General features: G+C 38.2%; 2 protein-coding genes across 2 annotated transcripts in view; one reads left to right on the plus strand and one right to left on the minus strand.

Annotated features, from left to right (window-relative positions):
* The window catches only part of BMPER (BMP binding endothelial regulator), a 198,124-nt gene extending 177,485 nt beyond the window's left edge, over window positions 1-20,639 (plus strand). The window contains exons 14-15 of the mRNA XM_015811756.1: window positions 10,350-10,480; window positions 19,717-20,639. Of these exons, the coding sequence (XP_015667242.1) occupies window positions 10,350-10,480; window positions 19,717-19,898 (313 nt within the window). The 3' untranslated portion in view covers window positions 19,899-20,639. The remainder of the gene's footprint in view (window positions 1-10,349; window positions 10,481-19,716) is intronic.
* A 5,771-nt stretch (window positions 20,640-26,410) lies between these two features.
* On the minus strand, window positions 26,411-26,941 carry LOC107283813 (FANCD2 opposite strand protein-like). Its single transcript, XM_015811775.1, has one exon. The coding sequence runs from the start codon at window positions 26,939-26,941 to the stop codon at window positions 26,411-26,413; it is 531 nt and encodes a 176-aa protein (XP_015667261.1).
* Between the last annotated feature and the right edge of the window lie 596 nt (window positions 26,942-27,537).

A 27,537-nucleotide genomic window follows, 5' to 3' on the forward strand; every position in this document is an offset into this window, starting at 1 on the left:
CTCCCAGTCTCTCACCATTGACCTGCAACTGTGTCTTCCATTGTGCCATCGATCTTTGCACAAATTTTCTGATGTTTCTACTGACTCCTATTATTTCTAGGCACCTGATTATCCAGTCATGTGGCAGAGAGTCAAATGCCTTTTTGTAGTCAATCCATGCCACATTCAGGTTGGTCTTCCTTTTCTTGCAGTTTTCCAAGATCATTTTGTCTATTAGGAGTTGATCTTTTGTTCCTCTGCTATTGGGGCAGTTTCCTTTCTGCTCAGGTGGAAAGAGATCATTTTCAATTAGATGCTGTTGTACTACATCAGCTACCACACCAGTTAGCAATTTGAAAGTTGTTGGTAAGCAGGTAATTGGCCTGTAGTTGCCTGGTGTTGCTCCTTTTGCTGGAGTTTTCATTATTAGATAGGTTTTCCCAGCTGTTAGCCACTTTTCAATTTCTCCTCCTTGTAGTATATTGTTGAACTGTTTGGCAATGAGTTCATCAATATACTACAAGGAGTAGAAATTGAAAAGTGGCTAACAACTTTTAAATTATTATTATTATTATTATTATTATTATTATTATTATTATTATTATTATTATTATTATTAATAATAATAATAATAATAATAAGATACTGTGAAAGATTTAACAGCACAGTTTTGCATACAATTTTAATGAGTTTATTCTAATACATATATATTAAAAGTAACTTGCAAAAGACCATATTTATTTACAAGTTGGGTAGAAGATTTGGACACTGAAAGTGCAGCTTTTAGTCCAACTCTTATGAACAGGATGATCTGCATGTGCATTGAAGATTTGATAATACAAAGGAAAACAAAGTAGGAATACTCACAGCTTTTACCCAATAGCTAGGTATTCTTCCTTCTCCAACAGTTTCTTTCCAGGGTGTTTTCTTCAAGTACGACATTTTGTACTTTTCTTGGCTCTGGAATTATCTGTAGACTGCAATTATTTCTTTGTTACATTGCAGTGTTAATTACATAAAAAGTAAAACAGATTGCCAAATATATGATGAGCTTATAATAATGTGGTGCTGTCTGCATATATTGGTCTATATTTCCCATAATCACTGCATAACATACTGGGATTTAAAACCAACACTCTAGAGGGAAGGATGTTGAAGAAGCATAGTAAACTAAATTATGACAGTTCTTGTGACTGAACTATTTTGGATTAAAATTCAACACTTCTGGGTTAAAAAAAGTACTGGAACAAGATTCTGGATAATCTACCTTCCTTCATTGCTGTAATTTATTTTTTAGCCTCTCCGTCTTTTGCTCACATCTTCAGTATCCCCTTTATTTGACAGTCTGTTCTTTACTTTTCAGTACTTTTCAGTAGAATATACAAGGAACATGCCAACTGATTCATCATAAATTCACCAGAATTTTCACAGAGAGTTAACATAATTTCCATTTTTCCTCCAGTGCTCATTCTTTCTTCACTTCTGCATTTTTCTTCATTGGCAAATTTATCAGTTCTCCACAGTGATTCAGTCATCCAGAACATGAACCAGTATCACCAACCTTTGGTAGTAGCGAAGTATTGGAACCATCTCAATGAAATGATATAAGTGGAACTGTGCAAGCATAATATTTGAAATCTTAATGGATTGTTTTCTTAATGGATTTAGCAACTTATACTTCCTTCCTCTTCTCTTCTGCACAAACCAATGTGGGACTGAGTAGATGTTCACTTGTTTCCTTATATCAGGTCATCTAGAGTTTAGATAACGATGATGACAATGATTATAGGTATGCATGACTTTTATGGACATGAAGGCACATTCAGGCTCCCTGTGACATATCAAGGGTCACACCTAAATGATAACGGGGCCAGGTTTCAGTTGTTTGGGGTGCATTAAAGTAGTGAAATAGGCTTTTTGTCTTAGTTTTGCTACTAATAATCTTAAACTCATCACAAATGCAAAATAGGGTATGCAAAAGAGCTGCTCCCCCTCCAATAGCTGGGGTTTTCTTGCTATAAGAGAAGAGATGTGAAGAGTTAGGAAGGGTAATTCTTTAAAGCAGAAGGATACAAACAGGGGTATCCTTCTGCAGAGAGAGGGAAAGAATGTGCTAATATTGCCCTGAGGGGCATAAAATATTTATTTATTTGTTTATTTATTTATTAATTACATTTATATCCCGCCCTTCTCCTTGCGGACTCAGGGCGGCTGACAATTGGATAAAATACTAACATATTATACATATTATACCTAATTAAAATTTGATTAAAACGAAATATTTAAATATGTCAAATTTAAAAGTAATTAAAACCCCTTTAAAATCCCTTAGGCCAGTCCCGCTAGCTGGAANAACTAATCTGATTAAAAGTAATTAAAACCCCTTTAAAATCCCTTAGGCCAGTCCCGCAAGCTGGAACAACCATGTCTTGAGGGCGCGGCGGAAGGAAGGGAGATCAGGGATCACCCTGATCTCTGGGGGCAGTTCGTTCCAGAGGGTGGGAGCTCCCACAGAGAAGGCCCTCCCCCTTGGGGTCGCCAGCCGGCACTGTGGGAGCTCCCACAGAGAAGGCCCTCCCCCTTGGGGTCGCCAGCCGGCACTGTCTGGCTGACGGCACCCTGAGGAGACCCACTCTGTGGGAGCGTACCGGTCGGTGGGGGGTAATCTGTGGCAGGAGGCGGTCTCGAAGATAGTACTAAAACATCCTACACTGTAGCAACACTTCACTCCAAAGCAGTATCAGTATTGATTAAATTTGTAACACAAAAAAAATAGCAATTTTTAAAGGAAAATAGATTTAAGGCCTTTGTTTTTAGAATCCAATTAAAAGCAATCAGTGCTGAAGCAAACTTTGGGACGAAACTCCTCAGAAATCGGGCCATACAAATCCACCAGAGAGCAGTTTGTACAAATCAAGCACGGTTGAAGTTGGTCTGCCCTTTAGGAAAGAATCCATCCCAGTCTTCTAGCTAAATCAGGTCTGTATTGCAAGAAGAATCCATTTAGGTGGGTTGTGCTCTCCTTTTCATCTCTATTACCAGTATGCACCATGTTTGCAAGGAAGAACAATGTCCTCACAGGAGGATAATTTGCTATTGTGAGCAAAAAAGAGAAAAATAATATTTGCAATTCCTTTTCACTAATATCCTGGTTGGATGTTGTGATATTTTTTTTTATTGATTCTTAGTACAAGAAAAGGAGGTTTCTTTTATGTGAAAAAAGAGACAACTTCAGTTTGAGTTTCAGTATTAAATTATTGTGGCAGAATCACATTATTTTAATAATTTATTTGGGGGGGAAACACAGTATCAGGGTGATCAGCCTGGCTGGGCACCCCACCCCCTAGTGTGCGCATAAGAAGTGGCGAGCGTGTGGCAGTCTACAGTGTCTGGCAGCAACTGCAGACCGCTGGCCCCTTGGCTGGCACACTCTGGGGCTGCGCAGCCTGATTCATGGGAGGCTCATGCAGTGGCACAAGCAGCAGGCAGAGGCAGAGGCACAGGGAGAGGCAGGTGGCTGCCTGCTCCAGCATGGCTGCAGGCAAGCCAAGAGACGGTGGGACAGAATTGGTGACATGTTGGGATCGTCTTCTTTTCACCCTGGGCTTCTGCTTCCATCTGCTGCCAGTGCCACCATGCGAGCCTCCCATGAGCCAGGCGGCCACCAGCACAACTGGATTGCCTGCCTCCCCCCATGCCTCTGCCTCTGCTTGATGCCAGTGCTGCCGCACAAGCTTCCCACAAGCCTCTCACGAGCCAGGCAGCTATGTGGTGCACCCAGATCGCCTGCCTCCCCCATGCCTCTGCCTCCACCTGCTGCCAGTGCTGCCTCCCACGAGCCTCCCACAAGCCTCCCATGAGCCAAGTGGCCAGGCAGCACATCCGGATTGCCTGCCTCTCCCCTGTGCCTCTGCCTGCTACTGATGCTGCTGCATGAGGACAACCTCCCACGGCCAGCCGCCCACTCTGTCCCACTGTCTCTCAACTGGCCAGTGGCCGCACCAGGGCAGGCAGCCATGCGACGAATTGGGATCATCCATTTCCTCCTCCACTTCTGCCTCTGCTTGATGCTGGTGCCACAGCATGTCAGGATTGCCTGACTCCCCCTGCACCTCTGCTTGGAGGGCCAGCCTGGTGGTTGCAGCATGCGGACTTGTTGCTGCCAGACACTTTCTCTTCCTACACACTCACACGTTCCTGTGTTGACCACGCCCACACACCCTGGGTTCATTTTGGGGGTAGGACTTATATTAGGCACATGCTAAAAATCAGGCTAGGGCTTATTTTCTGGGTGGGTCTTATTTTGGGAGGGAAGAAGGTAATAATTAACATATCAGGCTAGAAGCTGGGAGACCAGGAATTTTAAGTTCTGCTTTATGTCAGCTGGGTGACCCTGAGTAGGTCACTTTCTCTGAGCCCTAGAAAGGGCTTTTGAAAACCCTTATCAAGAAAACTACAGGGACCTGAGAATTAAATTGGCAGGAGGGAAAAAATCTACAGGTAATCCTCGACATGCAACCACAATTGGGACTGGAATTTTGGTTGCTCAGTGATATGTTCATTAAGTGAGTCAACATGTGACTGAAACTGATTTTACTATCATTTTTGCCATGGTTGTTAAGTGGATCTGGGTTGCTCTGTTGTCTTTGCTTATCACAAGCAGACTGGGAGCTGACAAATTGTGATTGGATGATCTCAAGATGCTGCAGTTGCCATGAATGTGAGCCAGTTGCTGAACATCTCATGATCAATTTTGATCATAAGACTATGAAGGTGGTATGACAGTCATAACTTTGAAGACTGATTGCAAAACGTTTTTTACAAGGACAGAGAACTACCTGTATGTAATTAACATATTTTTGTATTTATATAAAAGACACTGTACATGCCTTCCTAAATAATTGTGTGCCTCTGGAATTTAATTCCCTCTGCAATCCTGTTCCAGAGAGTCTTGAAGACTTGGCTCTTCTCCCAGGCCTGGGCTAGGGTACATAGAGTCTCTTCTGAGCTTTGCTGTTGGTCCAATTCACCATCTTGTTTCTATCTGCTTTAGTACCTTTTTGCTGATTTCTTTTAGTTGTATTATATTTAATTTTTCTGTTGATTTGTGAGCCACCTAGTGTTACTTCAAACTGCTCACAATTAAACAAAAAGTGACCGGGCTATCTTTGTCCTTAAGAAGGGATCCCAGGCAACAAAGAGCTTCTTCAAGTGGCAGTTGAAGTCTCTAACCTGTTCTTTCAGGTATTCCAATTGTACGCTCATTGCCACTGTAACTAAGTCCATCTCTTTTGCTTCTGGTTACCCTCTTCTTCTATTTCCATCCATCTTTTCCAGCATTAGAGCCTTCTCCTGGGAGCATATGTCCAAAGTAGGGTAATTTGAGCCCAATTATTTATACCTTGAGTGAGAATTCTGGATTGAATGTTTTTTTATATATTTCATTGGTTTGTTTTCTTGTTTGTCCACAGTATTCTCAGGAGTGTTCTCCAACCCCAAAATTCAAATTTTTCTTCTTCAAAGTCCAACTTAGATTCCACAGACTGTCTCAGTGAATACCTTGACTTGCACAATTCTAATGTTTGTACGCACAGTTCTGAAAATGTTTTCCAAGGAAGTTATGCCTATCTCAGCATTATTTTTCTGAAGTTTCGCATATAGTTTTGCTATACAGCAAGCATTAGTCATGTAATGATTTGCATACATCTTAATAGACATTTTCTTTGTTGAAATATTCTACTTGGAAATACATTTTGATAGAACCTCCAATATCTCTTTCTTGATATTTTGTCATTTTAACACTAGAGGGAGCCAATGCCCTACATTTTCTTTGTTATAAAATCAGATGCCATTTTACTTTGAAAATGGTTCTTGAAACAATACTAAAAAGTGTTTAGTATGTTCACAAATGCTTAAAATCTATTATGTGACAATATTCCTAGAATGCTACTTCTAATTTCAGGCAACATCGTAATGATGTGACCCACCACTGTACTATTGAATGGAATAATTACTCCACATCAGCATTGTGCCTAGGAAGTTTGCAGAATGCGACATGACCTTGTCCATTGGACTTTGTTTTACAAAATTCAAATCATTTGAATTTGAATTTGAACTTTGAAACAAACTTATATCCTACTTTGCTGCCAGCCTGTGAGTTTAATGAATTCCTTTATTAGCATTGTATCAATCTGATGTAATTTTTCTCAACTGTTTGCTCTCCAGATAACTTGAATTGCTACTGTTTCTTTCCAAGAAATCATAATTCTTCTCCCAGCTCTATGCAATCTCTCTCCCCTCCCCTCCATTTGTTCAGACTTAAAATGATATGTGCACTCAGGAATTTGAAGCTCTTTCTCTGTTTTTTTACAGACTTCAAACACATATCATGAAAAAGGATAGGGCTTTTATTAACTAGTTGTATACATTTTCATGCTGTTGAGCTCTTTGTGTGTGCCCATTTTCTTCACCATAATATTAGAATGATAATGATGATGATGATGATGATGATGATGATAATAATAATAATAATAATAATAATAATAATAATAATAATAATAAGTTGGAAGGGACCTTGGAGGTCATCTAGTCCAACCCCTTGCTCAGGCAGGAAACACTATATCATTTCAGACAAATGGCTGTCCAATCTCTTCTTAAAGACTTCCAGTGTTGGAGCATTCACAGCTTCTGGAGGCAAGTCGTTCCACGGATTAATTGTTCTCACTGGCAGGAAAGTTCTCCTTAGTTCTAGATTGCTTCTCTCTTTGATTAGTTTCCATCCGTTGCTTCTTCTCCTGCCTTCAGGCGCCTTGGAAAATAGCTTGACTCCCTCTTCTCTGTGGCAACCCCTGAGATACTGGGACACTGCTATCATGTCCCTCCTCGTCCTTCTCTTCATTAAACTAGACATACCCAATTCCAACAACTGTTCCTTGTACGTTTTAGCCTCCAGTCCCCTAATCATTATATTTATTATGACTGCTGTTTCTTTTTTTCCCCTAAGAACCCCCCCCCCTTTCAATTAGGTTTCAGGCCAGGTTATGGGAAAGAAACCACATTGGTTGCACTTGTGATAAGAGCAGGATGGAGGTATAGCATCCATTCTTCCTCTTCTTGAACTCTTGGTGGCTTTCAGTTCCATTGACCATGATTTTTGGGCCAACTGTGGGGTTTGGGGCATTTTGTACTGCTTTGGCTCTATTTTCCAAGGCCGGTCCCAAATGGTGTAGATAGAAAGTGAGAGGTCCAGCCCAGGACCACTCCTTTGTAGGATACCAGAGAGCTCAATATTCTCTCTGCTCCTTTTTAACATTTACATGAAACCACTGTGTGAGATCGTCTGACATTGCGGGTTGAGGTATCATCAGAATACAGATGACACACAGCTTTACATCTCCATTGCTAGTGACCTAAGGGATGCTGTGGCTACCCTTTCTCAGTGCCTGGAGGCTGTAAGGGTCTGGATGGGGACAACAGGCTTCAGCTGAACCATAGCAAGATGGAATGGCAGGGGACCTCTGGATCCAGGTGGTTTATCATCTTTAGTTCTGAATAGGGCTGCACTATCCCAGAAAAGACTCAGTACGCAACCTGGATGCATGACTTGAAGAGCAGATGGCAATCGTGGGTAGGAGGCCCTTTGCACAATTTTGTTTTTCTGAACCCTTTATGTCTTTATCTTGATTGTGAGACCCTACATATGGTCACTCATACCCTAATCATCTCTCAGTTGAATTACTGCAATGTGTTCTGCCTGGGGCTACCCTTGAAGAGTATTGGAAAGCTACAGCTGGTGGCACATATAGCACCACTGTTGCACAAACTGCATTGGTTATCAGTTTGCTTCCTGGTCCAAGTCAAGGTGTTGGTTGTTACCTTTAAAGTCCTTCATGGCACAGGTCCAGGTCATTTAAGGAGCCAGGTCACCCCAACAGAATTAGCCCATTCCAATTGTGCCAACAGAAGAGGCCTCCTACGGACCACATCTGCTAAAGAATTTCAACAGGCAGAGCTGAACAAAAGAGCCTTTTCCACTGTGGCCCCATCCATATGAAGCTCTCCACCACTGGAGGTGAGAACTGCTTCCACCTTTGTGGCCTTCTGGAAGGGTATTAAAGTTTGGTTTTACTGGTTGGCTTAGGGCCACAAGGGGGGCACTCACTGAGGGAGGTGATTAATGGGGTAAGAAGACCTCATACCCGTAACATCAGTCTCTTTGGTTCTGGTTTCTTCTGAATAATTTTAAAATTTGAATGTCCATAGTCTTAAATTTTTAAGTGTTTTTCTATTTCTCTTTTGGGGAGATTGGTGGCAAATAAATTTAATACTACATAAAATAAATAAAAAGAAAAAATAATTATTCTTTATAGAATGTTTTTCAATTTTTGTTCTGTTCTGTTTTTTTTTTTTTAATTTTGTTGAACATGCTTGCTATCTTCCTCAAATCTTCAGGCAAATGGACTTACGGGGTCAATCTAAGGAATATCATATCTGTGGACTTCAAAGGAGTCTGTGGACTCAGGATATCACAAAACTCTTTTGCTGCCACCTAGTGCCAGCACACGTGCCATCACACTCACCACAGATTTAGTAGTCCTATTGAAATGATACTCTAACAAAGTATATTTGTTTTTATTGGACTCCATTCCAAGTTTAATGCGGTTTGGTCATTGTAAGAATTTGCAGAGTAGTATTTCTTAATTTCAACATACATTTACTGCTGTCTTCCCCAATCTTAGGATTTAGATGAATTGGAGTATAACATTTAGACTTTGAAATGATTTTAAATTGCTGAAAATTATGGGTATCATTAGCCAGCATTTTGGCAGAATGTCATTGGGAAAAGCTGTTTTACTCACTGCTCTTCAGGCTCTGTCATCATACCTGAAAGCTTGGTGGTGGTGCTGGTGGAAGCAGCTGGTGGAATAGGCAAAAATAGGCTTCAGTTCAGCTTTGGCAAAACTATGCATCTCTAGATTTTAGATCTCTCCCTCCAGTTCTAAACACTTTCCATCTCTATCTCTCAAAGGGGTTGCATTACCCCAAACAGACCTGGTGTGTAATTTAGGGGGGGGGGAGTCCTCCAGATCTTTTTGCTCCCATTTGCGGAACAGGTGGCAGCCATGATTAGATGTGCCTTTGCAGATCGTTGTGTTATGCACCAATAGGACCTTTTTTAATGAACCCCTTACAATCCCTCGTGCTATTATCATCACATGGTGACTTGCCTTTCACTAAGCATGAAAAACTTGGCTCTGCCATCAAGCCTGGGGCCCTGATGTTGTCATTGAGCCCATTTCTTGATTATATTGATTTTGGGGTACTCTGGTTGTTCTCAGCTGCTATTTTATGTTATTTCTGTTTTTTTAATTCTTATGTTATTTTTATGTTTTTTAATTTTTGTTTTAATTGTTAGACACTCGGACTCATGTATAGGAGATGGGCAGCCATAGAAATTTATTAAGTAAATAAATGGCATTACCATGTGCTGTCCATGGGGCTGTCCTTCAAGAACATCCCAAAATTGCATCTGGTTCCAAATGCAGCAGCACAGGTAGTTATGGGCACCCCCTGGTGCCAGACATTATTACATCTCTGCATTGGTTATCAGTATTCTTCTGGGTGCCATGCAAGATGCTGGCAGTCACCGTCAAGGCATTGGGCTGTGTAATTTACAGAACCCTTGTTCCCTTGATTTTTTGATCTGATCCAGCAGAGGAGATAAGTATGGATCCTGTCAATCAAGAAGCATCATCTGGAAGGACCCAGGGAACAAGCTTTCTCTGTCACGGCACTTGCCCTTTGGGAACATTTATCCCCTGGAAGTTAGAGTGACTCTAGTCCTGCTGGCCTTCTACAATACCCCTGCCTTTTTGTGTTCCTGGGTATGGAAGTTGGCTTGTCAGAGCCTATGAAATTAGTTTGATTAGTTTAATTGTCAGTGGATTGTTTTTTTACCTGGCTGCGGGTTATGTATTTTATTTTATTTTATTATTGTTTGTGTTTTTAACTGCTGTTAGCTGTCCAGAGTCATCCTGTTGAGCAGGGTGGCCATATCAATTTAATAAAGCAAACATAAATATAGTATTCTTTTTATTGTGAACAACTGAATGTGAAAGTTTATACCCTTAATTATTTCTGAGGTCCCACATACTGTCAGATTATGTATTGGCTGGGCAGTTTAGACAAATAAAACAAGTATGTATCACCACTACCAAGGTTCCAGTAACCATTCTGTTTATAAACCATTTATATAAGCAACATTAATGTCTAATGAATGCAGGAATTCACAGGAGGAACTTGTGATGGTTTTTATACATTTTTAAAAATTGGACTCTGGGGGATGCCATTCACTCTTTTCTCTCTTGCAGGTCCTGTGTGACAGATATGTGTGAGTGCCCAGTTCATAAGAACTGCTATTGTGAGTCATTTCTAGCCTATGCCAGAGCTTGTCAGAGAGAAGGTCTGAAGGTCCATTGGAAACCTGAAGAAAATTGTGCTGGTAAGGAATTCACTATTTCCCATGCATTGCAGCATGGAGGAGGGTAAAGGAAGCTTGCAAAGCCCTGCTTTTGCTCCATTTCCCCTTTCTTTACTTCATATTGTATGCACACCAAATCTGCCTAAGTCTGTTGAATGGAGTACAGGCTGGAATTATTCTGGCTAATTAATAACATTTCCTGCTCTGCTTCTAGCTCATATGGAAATATGACTGTAATAAATCTGTCTTTATCAGAAGGGAAATAGAAAAGAGGAATAAATAAGTAAATCAACATTGCCTAATATACTGATCCTGCTAATAATTTAAGTTCAAGTAGTTGTAATTATGCTGAGAAGTACAACATTGCTTTTAAAACCCTGGGTGGAGTGCAAAGAGCACTTATTTTATGCTTGCTCAAATGCCAAGGTTAATTGTACATATCCAGCATCCACAGAGAAGCTTAACTAACACAGCTATGTGTTCATAGCTCTGCTTCTGCCCTTGAGCTTACTAAAATAATTCACATTCATATTTTCTTTAAAAAGTGTATTGAAAAAAACTCACTTTTTAAACCTGTTCTCAGCTAATATTTATAAACAAAGGAGTGAAAGCAATAAAACAGATGACTATGTAATATTTGAAGTGGGAAGTAGAAGACAGATATACATATGAGGGGGGGGAGTCTGGTTTTGGATGAATTGCTAAATTCATCTTTTTTTTTTATTGGCCATAGTCTTAAGAAACAAAGAATCAAAAGGTGAACTAAACAGGAATATAGGATCAGCATAGTTCAGAAGAATTTTCCAAGCATTTATAATCAAAAAGGAAGGTAGATGCAAAGGGCAACAGAGTGCCTGTGTTTATAATGTCTAAGAATATTCGCCTTTGGAAGACCTTGGAATTGAGCAAAAGAAATACAAGACGAATGAAAAGAAAGTTCTGTGAGCCTAACATGGAAAGTAAACTTGATTTTTTAAGGGAATAGAAGGATAGCTATGTTATTAATCTGCTACAGCAAAAAGAAATCAGTCTTAAGACTTACAGTACTAGAAACATTTGTGGCCCAGATATAGGTGAATACTTCCTGCATTCAGCTAGTAGGAATACTTGAGTAGCCCCTAGGGGGAAAACAAATAAATTCAGATTAGATCAAGTATAAATATAACATTTATAATAAATAAGTACAACAGGACCAGTGTTGTAATAGAATAGGTGCTTTCCACATGTGTTCGATAAGTTTCCATCCTTTCCAGGCTGCACAATCATTGTCTGAGCTGCTAGGGATTTGGAAAGATACAGTCTTACATACTATGTTGTACCAAGCATTCCATAATTATTTAAATCAAAATCAGTTTGCATGAAGAAGAAAGACTTTGAGAAAGAGAAAAAGAAACAGGTAGGAAAAAGAGGAGAGAATCTGTTTTGTTTGGCTATATGCTCTTTCAGTCCATGCCAGCCTCTGCCTTCAAACCCTCAAAATATCACATTGAAAATAAGTGTCCTTGGGCTGAAAAAGATTCTCCAACCAATTGTACTTAATTGGTGTTACATCCATAAAAGATAAATAGCAATTCAGCTGAGGTTCTGCTTAGTGTTGGAGCTGTTTATTTAACTCCAGTTGTTACAGTTTTAGAGACAGAAAAATATTTAGACAGAAACAAGAAAATAATGAATGATTTAAAGAGTCATGACATAAACAGATGTGGCCACTGTTGTAACACAGAAGCTGTTCTTCTGGATTCAAGAAGTTGATCCACCTCCTCCCCCCACCAGATCTCCCAAGTAAATTTTCTTAAGCTCCTTTGCAAGTTACTTTAAACAAACTCTGGTGTGGTTTCCAACAAAGAGGAGTGGGATTCAGACAGCAATTTCCATCATCTTGTCCTTTGCAAACTCAAATAAAAATATCAGACCTTTTGTAAATATTTACAATATTACAGACATACAAAACTGTGTCATCCTATCATATAAAAATAACTCAACAATGTTAAGTCATTGGGGGGGCGGAGCCAGCTGTCAGAGCGGGCGGCGGTGCGAACGGTCTCTCTGGCATCGCCAAATGCTCGTCCTCGGTCCATGGGGCTCATCCGAGCCGAGAGAAGCCTTGTGGGGGCTTCGGAAGGTGTGGGCGATCAGCTGCTCTGCAGTCGGTGGCGACCGATGAAGGGTAGCAGACAAACCCGGCACTGAGCGGATCGGGAAGAAGACAGTCAAAAATGGCCGCTGAAGCTGACAGCTGGACGGAATAAGCGAGATAATAGCAGAATGACGGTAAATTGGACTTGACCAAATTGATTCTTCCCAAAGCTCTGTGAGCGGTTCTTTTTGGTAGATGCATTAAAAGAGAAAGCGGAGAGGGGAAGCCTGGAAAAAAGAGACTGAAGGAGTGGAAGATAGCGGCGAGTGAAAGTGGCAGGAAGAGTGCCCGGAAGGGCCTGATGTGGAGGAACCAGGCTGCACCGATTAAAGACTTGGCGCTTTTAAAGCCACACAAAGGACACGAATTAATCTCATTTAAGTTAAGATTCCTGCTCTAGGTCCTCTGGATTTTTGCCTTTGACTGTTGTGTGGATTGGCTGGTGGAAAGGTGTCTGGTCCTTTCCTTTGTGTGTGTTTTTTCCTCTCCCGAAAGAGAGAGAGATTTGCATGACAGAAGGAACTGGAAGGAGTTAGAGACTGACAACTTTGGAAAGTACGGTTGAGGAGATTGCAGGTGGCTATTTGGACGGAATGGTGTGAGATAGAAGAAAGAAGAAAAGAGAAAGGATATTAAAGTGTGATTGAAGGGTTTACTGGATTATATATATATATATATATATATATATATATATATATATATATATATATATATATATATATATATATATATATATATATATATATATATATATATATATATATATATATATATATATAAAAGGGTTAACACTGGGCAAGTTTAAGGTTAATAGCGGAGATTGAACTATTAGGTTTTACACTTGTATTAGTATAATACTGATAGAGGTATATAGACGGAATATATCAGAGATACTGTTTTTGTTTGAACCCTTGAAAGGAGAATAACGTAAAGGAAGAGAAAGTGGAAGAACGTAAAGAGGGAAGTGGAAAGTGGTTATTTTGGAGGAAGAGTAAGTGGTGGAAAAAATTATTTAAAATGGCAAACAATCCAAATCTAGCCAAGATTGGTGGGGGGAAGAAAAATGTAACACAAGGTTCCAGCCCTATGAGCCAAAGATCTTTAGATGATATGCTTCAAAGAGAAGCTTCCAATCCACTTAAAGAAGTGCAGGTAATGATGCAGGCAATACAGGAAGTCATGATGAAAAATCATGAGGAAATTAGAACGGAACTAGAAGCAGTTAGAAATGTTACTGGAGAAATGAGAGAGAAGATCCAGGCAATGGATGAACAGAAGTTGCAGGTAGTAGAGCAAAGATTGGATAATGAAGATTGGATAATGAAGAAAAGAAGGTGGTAAAGATGGAAAAAAACTTAACTGAGACAAATAAAGAGTTAATGACAGCGGTGACATTATTGGAAGTGGAGAAGGCGACCCAATATCTAAGGTTCCAGAATGTTATTGAGGAAAGAGGAGAAGATCTTCAAGACAAGATGGCGGGTTTGTTGGCTGGTGCTTTGGAGATTGACAAAGAAGAGATGAGTGCTGGAATGGACGAGGCATACAGGGTGCAGACAAACTATGGGAGACGGCATAATCTTCCTAGAGAGGTCCATGTGAAACTCATAAAAAAGAAAATTAGAGATGAAATATTATATAGAACATGTGATGAACAGTTAGAATTCGGAGGGAAACAAATCATAGTGTTAAACCAAATACCAAAAAGGATGAGAGACCTCCAAAAGAATTACCTCTTCCTGACATCCAAGTTACATCAAAGCAATGTAAATTTTAGATGGTTAACACCAGAGGGGCTTATCGTGACCTGGCAGGATAAGAGGTTTAGATTGGATACAGTAGAGAAAGCGGAAGATTTCTACAGGCAATACTGCGCCTCAGAGGAAGACCTGAGGGACCTTGGCGTACAAAGAGATATGGTTGAAAAAAGAAGAGATATTGAGAGAATGTCGGAGAATAGAGAGACTGAGCAAAGCATGGAGGAAGTGAGAGGGAGAAGCGATCAAGTTAGGTTAGGAAAACAGGGGAGAAACTCAGAGGCGGCGAAGGAAATAAGAATCACAAGACGCACAAAGACACGACAAAAACAAGACAATGGGAGAGGAGTATAGGATTTGGTCAACCAATATTAGAGGGTTGAATGCACCAGCAAAGCGCCGGAAAGTTTTTCATAAGCTTACCAAATTAAATGCAGATATTACTGCCTTACAGGAGGTTCATATAAAAAAAGATCAAGAATACCTTTTAGAACAACCTAAATTAGGTAAGCTATATGCCTCACTTGACAAGGGGAAAAAAAAGAGGAGTAGCCCTGTATGTTAAGCAGAAAATAACTTCGAAACAAATCTATAAAGATAAAGAGGGAAGGGTTTTGATTGTTGAGGCTAAACTGAATAAAAGAAACATAATTATTGTTGTAATATATGCCCCAAATGGAGTTCAAGTATCCTTTTTTAAAAACCTTCATAATAAGCTGAGTGATATAGAGGGAGATGGCTTCTGTATAATCAGAGACTTCAATGCTATTGCAGATAAAACAAAAGACCATAAAAGCACAGAGGCAAGGAAAGGAAATAAAAAAAACACTACCCAAAACTTTTTTTGAGATGTGTACAGATCTTAGCTTATATGATGTTTGGAGGGAAAGGAATTATGATAAGAGGGAATACACATACTTTTCTAACAGACATAGATCGTGGACTAGGATAGATATGTTATGGTTTACAAAAGAATTAGCCTCGGAAATACAAGAAATAGACATAGAATCCAGCCTCTGGGCAGATCATAATCCGATAAGTTTTCGCTTGAAAGGTCAAAGAAGCAGGCCAAGATGGACTTTCCAAAGAGGGATTCTTAAAGAAAAAGAATTTAAGGAAAGCATGGAGAAAGAAATGCATCTTTTCTTTCAAGCGAATGATAACGAGGACACATCCCTGCAGAACCTCTGGGACATGGCTAAAGCTTACATGAGGGGTGTCGCAATATTGTACATGGCTAAGAGAAACAAAGAGAAAAAGCTATAGGATGAGGCTTGAGGAAGAATACAAACAGGCCGAAACACTATCCCAGAGAGACCCTGAAAACAAAGGATTGAAAAACAAAATGGATTTAATTAAACACAAACTTAGTATAGAGGAATCGGAAAAGTTAGCACAAAAATTACAGGCAGCCAAGCAAAATAACGTTGAGCACGCGAATAAACCGGGAAGATGGTTGGCGTATAAATTAAGAAGGCAGAAAGAGAAGTCATGGATCATCAATTTGGAAGATGAAAAAGGAGAAATTCAGGGGGAGGAGATTATAAAAAGGGAATTGCTCAAAGATATTACGAAAATCTATATAAGAGAAATGAGGGAAGAAGTGCCGAATGGATAATAGAATACTTAGAAAAGGTAGACATACCGAAAATACCGGAGGAAATAAAAACTATGTTAAATGAGGAAATAAGCATGGCTGAAATAATTAGGGCTATAAATAAACAAAAAATTAATAAGGCGACAGGCCCAGATGGAATACCTGTAGAATTATATAAAGAGCAACAAAGTGTATTTAATCAATACCTATTAGAGGTCTTTAACGCAGTACTAACTGAAGCTAAAATACCTAAGTCTTGGTCAGAGGCAAATATAATATTGATCCCAAAAGAAGAAGCAGAAAAAACACGGATACAAAATTATAGACCTATATCACTATTGAATTCGGACTATAAAATTTTCGCCTCAATAATGGCGGAGAGATTCAAAAAGTACCTAATTGATTTTATACATCCAGACCAAAATGAGTTCTTACCAAACAGGCAGACTAAATGGAATATAAGAATAATTCTAGACATCCTCAAATTTTACGAATCGCATAGTGATCGGCAAGTGACACTTCTGTTTCTCGATGCACAGAAGGCTTTTGACAATGTTAATTGGCAATTTATGATCCAACAATTAAAATTAATGGAAGCCGGGGAAAATCTTTTAAATGTAATAGCCACAATATACTCTAAACAAAGCGCTCAGATTATAGTAAATGGAGAGGCTACTGATAGATTTAATATACAGAAAGGCACAAGACAGGGATGCCCTCTCTCGCCATTGCTGTTTATATACACTCTAGAAATCCTTGCTAGAGTAGTAAGGCAAGAAGAGCAGATTAAAGGACTTAAGATTAAGAAAGAAACATATAAACTTCAGGCTTATGCAGATGACATAGCATTTATATTAGAAGACCCAGAACATTCAGGGCAGAAACTATTCAAAATTCTGGAAGAGTACAGGGATCATGCAGGCTTAAAAATAAATAAAAATAAAACAAAGATCATTACAAAAAATATGACTAACATACAAAAAGGAAACCTCGAGGCAAAATTAGGCATACAAGTAGTTTCCAAATTAAAATACCTAGGGATAGTTATTTCAGCATGCTGCTCATCAATCAAAGAAGACAACTATGGTAAATTGGTACATAATATTAAAGTAGATCTAGAACACTGGAAAAACTTACATCTTTCATTACTCGGGAGAATTGCAGCAGTAAAAATGAACATCCTACCCAAAATGATATTTTTGTTTCAGAACATCCCAATTCAACTAGACAAGAAATTTTTAAGGAGTTAAATAAAATAATCTTAGAATTTGTGTGGTCTGGTAAGAAGGCTAGAATAAAATTAAAGGCTCTACAGGATGCCAAAGAAAGGGGTGGTTTAGGTTTCCCTGATTGGGAATTATATTACCTAGCTGCGGCCCTGACATGGATTAGCAATTGGATAACCTTAGAAAATCAAAGATGTTTACAATTAGAGGGTTATGATCTCCAGCAGGGATGGCATGCTCACATGTGGATGGGGCAAAGCAGAAATCACCAATATTTCTTAAGACACAACGTTCGGCAAGGATTAATAAAAAGCTGGAACATAGTTAAACGTCAATATTACACAAAGATCCCGGCCTGGTTATCGCCATTGGAGGCAGTTACATATCCCAATCTGTTTAGGAAAGACAAGGTTATTACATATAAAGACATTTTGACAGAAGAGGGTTATTTAAAATCAAAACAAGAGCTAAGACAACAAGGAATAGACATAGAGTGGTGGTCTTACCTCCAGATACAGGCAAGATACATGAAAGATAAGCAAGAATGGGGTATTAATAGACAAGATACGGGGCTAGACAAAATATTGGTAGGCCCGGAGAAAAAACAAATAAAGAATATTTAACAATGTTAAGTAATTGAATTGGATGGATATGGAGCTAAGGCAGCTTGCTGGGAAATTACCAGTTCACCACCCCCCCTTTCACTCACCACTAAGTGACTAGGTATTCTTCTCAAAGGTGCAGTACATTTCAAAGCTACAGTACCTGCTCAAACAATTGAAGTTTCCCTTAACCTCTAATTAAAATGCCAGAAGGAATAGCTGAGCCTGGAAGAGTCTTTTGTGGGAGTTTTTCTCACTCTCCATTTCTTCCTGCTCATTTGATCCCTCTTTGAACAACAGATACCTTAATCTCACTCATTTGCTTTCTTTAGAAATTGTTATCTCCTGCAATTCAAATTTCTTGTTAGAGTCCCAGATTCTTAGTATCCAGCTATTAAGTTCCTTTCTAAGTTTCTTCTGACAACTCTTACCAGTTTTCACTAAACTGGTATTCCAGAACAACCACTTCAATGGCATAGCTATTAAAAAGAATCAGATTTGTTTGACTGTGTGGGTTGGAGGAAATAAAAGAGAAGAATAGAATAATAAATGCTCAAAAGTTTCAACAAACCAGTTTCTATGTCAATAGAGAGAGATGCATTTGGTGTGAGGGGATCTTTTCAACAATTGAAACTTTTTTTCCATGCCATGGGGGAAAAGCACTATTATTCCCCCACACCACTTGGTTCATTGATTAAGCTACATGTAAATATTTCTAGAGAAATGCATTGATTCTCTGCAAGTTTTAAAGAAACAACTGGGGATGATTCCATGGGAACATAATTTAGAAACAGCAGCTTGTTCAATGTTGAGAACTACAGTAAGAGGTCTAGCAATATTATTATTATATAACCTAAAGCCGTTTGGGTGAGTTAGGGTTTGGTCCCTAGTTGCAGTTTATTCCCTAGTTTCAGGAACTGCTCTTAAAATAAGGGTCATTGGTTCAATGTATCCTTCATGTCCAATTTTCTCTCCATGAAAGTATAATAATCAAAACATCTGCATAAAAGCATACTCAACAAAATCTCCTATGCGTTTTGGCACGTGCATAGCTTATTATTCAGGTGTGTTGGGTTGAGAATTAATCTATAACAAGGAAAACATTATTCCTTTTCAGAGATCATGTCTGAGAGGCAGAAAGCAATATTTGTTTTACACACATTGACCCTATTCCAATATAGGTTGTTGTAAAATAAAATAATAAAAAATCACTATTACTTATATGCTACATTATTGTCATTCTTACTGACAGTCTGTTTCTTGGGATTCTAGACTCAAGCTTCCAAAAGCTGCCATCTGGACGTAATATTTTGCAGACCACTCCTATTGGCAGAGCTGTAAAAGAAGCATTTTTATTAATTCTTCCTCCCTGTGCAATTCCTTCCTCCCTCTGAAATGCAGAGGATTAGGAGATCCTCAAAGACAGCTTGAATCTATGGTTGTGTGGGCTGTGCGAAGCTTCCGAGACTTCTCTCTTTCTAGGGGAAACAGAACTTGGATTCAACCCAGCATTTTGAGAATGCAATACTTGCTCTCCTTATTCCAATGATATTTTTTAATTCTTTTGTGAAAAATATGCTGTAATGTTTCCAAAGAGAAAGTTGTGAGTCAATAGAAAATGCTGGAATAATATTTACCTTGTGTTGTAATATAATCAGCACTGGGAAAATAAAGAAGGCACTTGATACTGAGACACATTCAAATCTAACACTATAAGTTATCATCAAGGTTATGAGGTTGTCATATTCCACAAAAAAAAAATGTTTTCAGCTGGGATATTTTAAAAATGTCACCTCTTCTTTTATTATTCTACTAATAATTGTAATGATTAGCTATAGTATCCTGACTGTGATTTCCATGGATATAGTTTGAGGATGATTAACTGTAGATCCAACCAAGTAGATACTGTGAAACTCATATCTTTGAAATGTCTTCCAGGAATCCAATGTAAACATGGTGCAGTTTATAACACGTGTGGTCCTGGTTGCGCGAAGACTTGTGCTAACTGGAATGAGATTGGCCCCTGCAATAAGCCCTGTGTTGCAGGATGCCACTGCCCTGCCAACTTAGTCCATCACCAAGGAAGATGCATCAAACCCACTCTCTGTCCACAGCGGTGACATTAGCTTTCACTCCAAGGACACTGAACTTGATATCTTGAGTCCCTTTTGAAGCTCATAGCCAGTAAGGACTGCAGAGTTTATTGGCAGATCTTATAAAGCTCTCTTCCAAAGAGAAAAGGAAATGTCTGTGCCTATGAATGTATATGTCTATCTGGAAATGTACACCAATACAAGCATATATGCAGTTGTATATATACTGTGTGTATGTGAAAGAGAGAATGTGTGGGTATGTGTGTACATGCACACATGTGACAAAAGTAGATCTAAAATTGCCATATCCCTTAGCATCAATGAACTAAAGGAAATCCATCCACATTGTGTGAAGGAACATGTGCTGAAACCCAAAAGTCATTGTTCAATTGAATTGGCATAGCATGACCTTACTATGTGGTCATTCTATGCCAGTTCAGCAAGAGGCTAGCCCTCATTTCTCTGGGTTTTTGCATCATTTATATCAATATAGAAGGACAAATTATTATATGTATATATTTTTTCCATTATGTTTTAGTATTTATCTACTCCTAGGCTCTAGACCATGAGGATCTTTTGTATAACTCAATCAGACATTCAGTGGCAAAGAAAGTACTAGCTGGAGAACCCAATTGTTTTCAAGTCTATTCGTGTTCCAACCTAAGTTTTGGCTAAATTTTAGATTGATCCAGGACTTACTAATTTTTTCCTCTGCAGAAGTTTTGGATAATAGTTGAAGTATCTTAATAAAGAAAACTTGACAACGCATACTATGCTTCATCACCTCATTTAAATGTTGCCCCAGGCATGCATGGTGTATTATTAGGATGGTAACATTTAAATTCTACAATGCTGTCTAAAGTTGTTGGTCTGGTAAGATACATATATAGGCACAGTGCTGGAAAAGTAAAAAAAATGTTTTCCATTTAACAGAGGTTTAAATTTCTCCAATTCTGTTTAAGAGAATGAGATTTGGGAAACTTAAGTGTTGAAATAATTTAAATGAAGATCTAGAATTACATACTTCCTTCCTGAATACTGCAATTTTATTTGTAATTTATTTCCGAACCATAATTTGCCATATTATTTCATTTAGTTAAAATAAGTTCAGCAAGAACCAGGATTACAAATTACATATGAATCATCTCTGTGTTGAGATACAACCAAAGATTCCATGCTTTTATTTTCAGAATTTTGTTGCTGCCAGAATTATCTTGATGATAACTGATTTTAAGCATCATGAAAGCTCATTTACATGAGCACCAGAAAGTTTCAACAGTGCTTGAGCAGACTGTCTATCAGCCACATTCATATTGCCTGCTGGAGAGAAAGAAAAAATGTTGGCGAGCCTGTCACCATCCTCCTGTTCCTAGTTATCATAGGTGGGAGATTACCAAAATATTCCAGGAATGTAGGCTAATCTGGGAACATTATGGAAAAGGGAAATGGTAAATCATTTCATTATAGATGCCAAGAAAGTTACATGGATGTGTCCCTATAGGTAGCTGAGCTTGATTTGGAATAATCTTTAGCTTGATGTTGGCAAAAAGGAATAAAATCTCAACCTTAATCTCAACCTTCTTTGAAATCAGTTGATCTTTTGAACTTGAGACATTATATAGAGGAAAGCACACACACACTGGATGGACTTATGTTGACAATAGTGTTCATGAGTATGTGTATGTGGGGTGGTGGTGGTGGTGATAATGGATATGCTTCCCTTTCGGCTATGGAGATTCTCAGTCATCTAGGTCAGGGGTAGGCAACCTTGGTTCTTTTATGACTTGTGGACTTCAACTCCCAGAATTCCTGAGCCAGCCATTCTGAGGGGAAAGGGAGAGGTTTCCAAGCTGAGCCATGCTGGCTGAGGAATTCTGGGAGTTGAAGTCCACGAGTCATAAAAGAGCCAAGGTTGCCTACCTGATCTAGGTTATGGTTGTCCCAAAGTGTTTTTTCAGGAGGCAACTGGAGTTTTTCTTTGAAGACGTTTCACTTCTCATCCAAGAATCTGGTCAGAGCAGAAGAGGCTTCTTGGATGAGAAGTGAAACGTCTTCAAAGAAAAACAAGAAAGTCCAGTTGCCTCCCGAAAAAGCACCTTTGAGATGCTCCCCTTTCCTTTGCCTTTTTTTTTACTGCCTGGTTCACATTTCTGCACACTGTTCTTTCCTGCACTGTGATTCCCATGAATTCATTTACTAGTAAACAGCTATTCATAAAAAAGAATGAATGGAGGATGACAGAGAAATGTGTTATAATTACACCACATCCACTGGAACTTCTGATATCACTGTATTGACTAGGAAAGTCTGCTAAGGTGACTGAAAGTGGCTATATGCACCCATGGGTTCAGAAGTAATGATTTTACAGTCATTCTTCATCAGTTAAGGGAGATGATAGATGTTTAGAAGCAGAGCTAGAGTAGTTTTCTTGCCTTTATTAAAAGTGTCTGAAGAGATCTTGGCTTTTACACTACATTTTTGTGTGCTGATCTTTTACCAGAGAAGGGAGAATAAACCTTGCACTTGAATACTTAACTTCCCATTAAAAACAAAACAAAACAAATTATAGTCTTTTTATTTACAGATTTAAATACATCTGTATATGTTTAATATCCTTTGAAAATATTAAAAAAATAGGAAAAATAATAACTTTGTTAAGTCCACTGACTTAATTGTATTATTTTTCAGTGGCTATCTTCAGGTTAGAAAAATATTATTTTATCCCTTTCATATATTCAGTCACTGGGAAAGAAAGTGGGGGATGTGGAAAACTATCAACTGTGTTACAGTTATAATATAAAAGGTATATACTATGGTTTTTAAAGGGAATGGATTGACTGAAAATTCTGGTATCTCAGCACATCAAGATAACACCAAATTGGGGAATTCAGCCTTTATAGATTAGGCTTGTAGGGTGTGTGTAGGGGGGACGGAGAAGGAGGGACTAGTGATTTATTCTGAATTCTGGGGAATTCACTTATTAATTGTAACAACACTGGATCTTAAAAGATATTTAATGTTTTTAAACATGAAGTTTCATTTAATAAGCTGTCTCTTATTAACAGGATGCTAATGAATATAATTTACTTTGAACCCTGAAAGGCACATTATTATTCAAACGCTGATTCCCTTAGTGAAAGCAAACCCACTGTAATGACTTTTCTTTCAAAATGTTATTCAGGTAAAAGTGAACTGCTTCCACACGGTATTCACTAGTTATAAAGGAGTCCTGGGGTGTGTGTAAAGGTCTGCTTATCCCTGTGATCTGATTAATAAAAAAGAGTTTTTTTAAAAAAATTATTTAGTAGGAAGTATTATCCAAAGCTTGATGAGAGCTGCTTCTTTTGTTTCATGAACTTTTCAAAATGGCTTTAATTCAAATATGTTTTCTGCTAAAGTTTTACTTTGCCAATATGACTGTTTTAAATTATTTTTTGAAAACCTAAACATAATCTAAGTGGATTTTTGGAAAAGTCAATTACACCAATCAATCAAATAACTGATAATTGATATACATCATCATTATTTATTGATCCAAATCTTGATTTGAGATGCTTGAACCACTGTTAAAAAATATTGCCCCTTTTAGATGATGGAATAAAAGTTCACGTCCATGGTCTGAATCCAGTCAAATATACAATATATGAATATATGCTGAGGCACAACTAATGGGACTTATTGATTTCTTTAAATTATTTTCTTAGTTATGTTATTAATGTATTCTTTATCACAGCTAATAAAATTTCCATGTCAGTCTTATATCAGAATATGTTCAAGGTAGTTAGTTTATAAGGTGGTTTTTATGCATTTGTTGCTGCACAATGAATATGACAGCAATATCTACCTTTCAGTTGAAAGATCATTTGGAATTTTATTCTTCTATCTTATTTTTCAGAATGAAAATCATTTATGTAAGAAAAAAAGTAAAATTCTGATCCAATACACAACTGTACATAGAGTTTCCTTTCCTTTATTTTCAGTTTTTTGCTCTAATAAGCCAGGCTGTTTTATCTTTATATATTTTGTGGTCAGTCAGCAAAACAAAATAATCCCCATTGTCCTGAGAGCAGAACAAGAAGCAACAGATGGATAGTAATCAAGGAGAGAAGCAACGTAGAACTAAGGAGAAATTTCCTGACAGTTAGAACAATTAATCAGTGGAATGAGTTGCCTTCAGAAATTGTGAATGCTCCAACACTGAAAGCTTTTAAGAAGACATTGGACAACCATTTGTCTGAAATGGTATAGGGTTTCCTGCCTGAGCAGGGGGTTGGACTAGAAGACCTCCAAGGTCCCTTCCAAGTCTGTTATTCTATTCTATTCTATTCTATTCTATTCTATTCCAAAACCAACCAGCACTTTCACGATAAGTGGTGGTGTTTTGTAAGAGTAGTGTAAAAGTGCTTGTTTATTTGTGTGCTCACACACACACAGACACATATGCATACTGATAAATCATGCAGTCTAAATTATGTATATGTAAATTAATAATAATTAATGAGTGGTGACCAATTATTCAAATACGGGTGATTGCTTTTAGCTGCACTGTGCTGAAATAAAGTGATTCATTTAGATGCCATCAAAAGTTACATGCTATTGAACAGAAATATGTCCTAGCAAAAAAATTATAGCATAGAATTATGGAGATTATTCCGTGTAGCAATATTGTAAGAAAGATCTTACAAATGGTGTGCATCATTCACATAACTGAAAATCTTGTTACTTCCAATTTGTAGCAGCAACTTTGTGTTCATTTTTGTCAAAATGTAGTTGTTTATTAGTAAACAAAATCAGTATTGTATGTAGCATGCTGAGAGCATATTGTCTGATAAGGAAGGCCAAGAGAGAGAGAACAATTTTTGAGCTATAATTTGTTCATCTTTTTGGATATAAAGAAATACACAAGATATCACTCATTAATCACTAAGAGGAAGATAAAATACCTTTGAAATATATTTTAGGTACTTGTTAATATAAATTGAGTCCAGATTAAATTAGTCACACTGTTGATTTGAAATCAATAGAAAAACTGGTCAACATCATCACTAATTTAGCTGTATTGGTTACAAGGCTTAAATAATTGCCAAGCAGTTGAAATTAAATGCATAGATTTCGCCTATAAATTATAAATACAGCATGTGGAATTTTAAAAAATGGGCTGACATATTCATTCATTGCATAAAAGTTCATTTGCTGCGTAAACGAATCAAAGCAATGATTTTAACACAATTCTGAAATGCAAGTCAGATTTCTATAGATCTGCTGTATAAACTTTGTTGTTACAGCAAAGCTGTAATTGATATTTCAGTGTTCAACTTGCTTTAATGTGATCACGATAACTTCAGTAAATGATTTGGGTATTAAGTGGCTTTCAATGTTGCATTTCAAAATTTTTCAAAAGTTATCTGAAAAACATGGTCGGGTGGGGTTTTTTTGGGTTTTTTTTTTGAGACAATGGCTTAGACAATAGAAGAAAATGGAGCATTATTGGCTTGGGAGTGGGAGTTTTATTTTATTTTAAATCCTGAACTTCATATAATTTTTAGTTGATATAGGCTTTTTCCTTGGGGGAAATGACTCATAATTATGTGATGTTGCTTCTCTTTTTAACAATTGTAACACAGGAAGGAATTTTTGATATCAAATATCTGCATATGAGTAGGAAAGACTTAGATAACACAAGATATAATTAATATTTCATTTAAATGTTTCCCCCAGACTTCCTCCATTATGTTCCCTATATTTATTATTTTGAAATTTGCTTTTACCCTTGATTCATTCTTGGTTTAATAGTTCACATTTCTTTTCCATTTTGTTCATGTAACAATGCTATTTTAAAGTTTAAAACATGCAACATCTTGACAAATTCTGTGTCTCTTACAATGTTTAAACAATTTTTAAAACATTTGATAAAGGCAACTACCTGATATTTTATTGTCTAGATTGAAATGATATATGGGCACCAGGCAGCCTTTGGGAAAAAATTTTTTCCACTGAGTGGCAGACAAATCTCTGAAGACTCTGAAGACTATCTCCCAGGGGGAATGGATGAAAATGGTTTCATTTGAACTTTAGTGTTTGTCTGGATTATTTAAAGCTTTTTCTATATATAATTGCCATCCAGTTCTTTCATTCATGAGCCAGATACTGTAAGGGAGGCTGTTCACAATATTTGTAAACGTTCTTTTGTAATCCTTTCTTCACAAAAAGAAGAGGAACAATAAGATTGGTTTCTTCTGTCTACAAACAATCTGAGTGTTGATGTTCTTCTGGATTTTTGCAAGATTGATGTTGTTAAATTAAATGCTTCATTTTGTTCAGTAAAACTGGGTTGAGGAATAAAAAGGATAAGTAATTATTCCAGGAAATAGATTGATTTCTAAGTAACATAAGTCTTGAAGCAAAGTTGACAATTCCAGGAAATAAGTTGAAGGCTGAGTTGATATTTCTGAAGTAGTAGGGGATACAGATAATGGGCATGAGATAATGTCTCTTGCAATTAAGGATCCCAGCTTGTCTTGATTTTGCTCAGGGCAGTCCTAGCGGGAATGTTGTAAGGCAAAGGCACATTTTTTGTAGGCAGCATAAAGCAAGAGAATGGCACGCAGCATTTGTCGACACATGGCCATAGCCATGTGCACTTGTGGTTCACGGAGGCCATGGGGTCTGCGTTGCTGGGGACTTATCACTTGACAGAAGGCTGAACGCTCTGAAACTCTCAGTGAGCCAGTCCAGTGGGGAGGCTGTGCAGTCACTAGATGCCCAAAGACTGAGTCAAGCCCTATAAGCCTCACTGCCTGTGGCTTGTGCACAGTCCCATTGCATGCCCTAGGTTCTCCTGCCAATCGGGAGGCCAATGGTTGCTTCATCCCAGTCTTAGCACTAGACTCCAGCACCAGACTTAGCCCCTGGAAGCAAAGTTGCACTTCCAAATCAGTGGCAGTAGCTGGGCTTTGCCCTCCCCGGAAAGGGTGTTTAGTGCTGCTTGGTCTGGGCACAGCACCCCGCAGCCATTGCAGAGATTCATCCAATGGGGACCAGGGTGCCCACAGCTGGTATCCGCTGGCCATGGTTAGCACTGCCTAGCTGCTGCTGACCTGTTTTGCCCAGGATCCTGTGGCATGTTTCCTTTGCCTTGTGCCCTTGGCAACCTATTATGAGTAAGTGTATACCTTAGAACATACATACTGAATCAGTGTTCTACTAACTCCTCCTCCCTGTTCTAAAGAGTGGTGCGCTCTATTGAGTGTCTATGGTTATTCATTATGATCCTGATGTTATTTCTTAGAAATAAAGTCTTCATCCTGTAAAAATAGAGGGATCCTGCAGGTGGAATGGGGAAAGGGGAACTTTCATTGCTTCTGCCATCCTCTGGCAGTCTTCTCTTTGTTGATCTGCCTGGAGGAATCATGGAAGTATCCATAAGATACAGTGCTAGAACTGCAAATGAAAAGTTAAACTGGTGAAAATGTTTCTGCTTCTGCATTTTGCATCTGTGGGAACATATTAAAAATACTTTTTTTTTCAGGGTTAGGGGAAAAAAAAGATCTAACATTTTTATAAGATTACCTTAATCTCCAAATAACAGCATATTCCTACTTCTGTGTACATTTTAAGAAAAATAGAAATCTGCAAATTGAAGGCATTTTCACCATATCTGCTTAAG

Source organism: Protobothrops mucrosquamatus, unplaced genomic scaffold, assembly GCF_001527695.2.
Source record: "Protobothrops mucrosquamatus isolate PMUCROS unplaced genomic scaffold, P.Mucros_1.0 scaffold48, whole genome shotgun sequence".
In the NCBI taxonomy this organism is placed as follows: Eukaryota; Metazoa; Chordata; class Lepidosauria; order Squamata; family Viperidae; genus Protobothrops; species Protobothrops mucrosquamatus.

Excerpts from the sequence above, each read along its gene's own strand:
- LOC107283813 (XM_015811775.1), bottom strand. The coding sequence starts at position 26,941 with ATGGCCAGCGGATACCAGCTGTGGGCACCCTGGTCCCCATTGGATGAA.